Raw genomic sequence first — 1,280 nt, 5'->3', positions numbered from 1 at the left:
TGATTGTGCTTGTTGGTTCGAATCTCACCAACTAAAGTTCGGGTGGTTTTTCCAACCAGGATTATAAGATTCTGAGAAAGGTCCGTAAGGCTTCTTGTATGTGCCCAATGCATTGCACTGCTCCTCATATACCCCTCTCATTTCACTTAAAGTGTGGCAATCCTGAGTTAGGTGGCCCGTTCCACCATAAACTAAACAAGGCTCATGTGTTTCTGTCCTTTCCACCAGGTAGGGTCCTTTACTATCTTTACTTTTGAGGGCCTCAATTTGCTTTGTCAAAGTTTCAACTTGGGCCTTAAGACTGTCATCTTCCCTTAATTGATAAACTCCAACTGGTCGGGACCTACTGGTGCTCTCAGTAGCACTCGGTCTAGTCCAAGTATTAGCTTTCTTAGCTAACTCATTCAGGTACTCGATAGCTTCGTCAGGATCCTTCTGGAGAAAATCTCCATTGCACATCATCTCAACAAATTGACGCTCTTGGATTGTGAGTCCATCGTAGAAATAGCTTACGAGGTGCCAACTTTCATATCCATGGTGGGGACACAGATTTAACAGATCTTTAAAACGCTCCCAAGCTTGATAGAGAGTTTCATTTTCCTTCTGAGCGAAATTTGAGATCTGTCGTTTCAAATTGTTAGTCTTATGGTGTGGGAAATACTTGTTGAAGAATGTCGTCATCATTTCTTCCCACGTACCAATAGACTTGGGCCTAAGAGAATACAGCCGGCTTTTGGCCTTGTCCTTCAGAGAGAAAGGAAAAAACTTCAATCTGACAGTGTTTGCGGCCACAGCATGACTGTGAAAGGTGGCCACCACCTCTTCAAACTCCTGAATGTGTACATATGGATTCTCATTCTCTAATCCGTGAAAGGTTGGGAGAAGTGCAATCATGCCCGGCTTAAAATCCGTAGGCGATGCATTCGGTGGGAACATGATGCAAGATGGGGTGACTGTGCGCGTTGGGTGCAAGTAATCTTGCAACGTCCTCTGCTGAACTTCCTCGTGTTGTGCCATTGCGAATAGATTTTGAAATGCGAATTCTAACGACGAGTGTGAAGACGGAGACGTAGTAGATGAGTGAGATAGAATTTCACTAGGGGTTTCTAAATCTGGACGTTGAGCAAATCTCCCTAGTTCGTCTCTATATCGATGCATTCACCCTAAGCGGCTCTTTTTTATTTTTTTTTAATTAATTTTTTTTTGTTTGTTTTTTTTAATCAAAAAGAAAATAATTATATAAGAACGTAAATTGTAACCACCGAGAGTGCTCCCAGGAA

The 1,280-nt window shown here is 42.4% G+C and overlaps 1 protein-coding gene and 1 non-coding gene across 2 annotated transcripts; one reads left to right on the top strand and one right to left on the bottom strand.

Moving 5' to 3' along the window:
* Positions 1 to 24: 24 nt before the first annotated feature.
* On the bottom strand, positions 25 to 1,017 carry LOC112093259. Its single transcript, XM_024171372.1, has one exon. It carries the CDS (start codon positions 1,015 to 1,017, stop codon positions 25 to 27), a length of 993 nt encoding a protein of 330 aa, XP_024027140.1.
* Positions 530 to 636, top strand: LOC112093268. The gene has a single exon (XR_002902980.1). It is a non-coding gene; the product is annotated as a small nucleolar RNA R71 (small nucleolar RNA).
* Positions 1,018 to 1,280: the final 263 nt, after the last annotated feature.

The sequence above is a fragment of the Morus notabilis genome, unplaced genomic scaffold, assembly GCF_000414095.1.
Source record: "Morus notabilis unplaced genomic scaffold, ASM41409v2 Scaffold238, whole genome shotgun sequence".
NCBI lineage: Eukaryota > Viridiplantae > Streptophyta > Magnoliopsida > Rosales > Moraceae > Morus > Morus notabilis.
The sequence above is the reverse complement of the archived record's forward strand: the minus strand, read 5'-3'. Positions and strand labels throughout refer to the sequence as shown.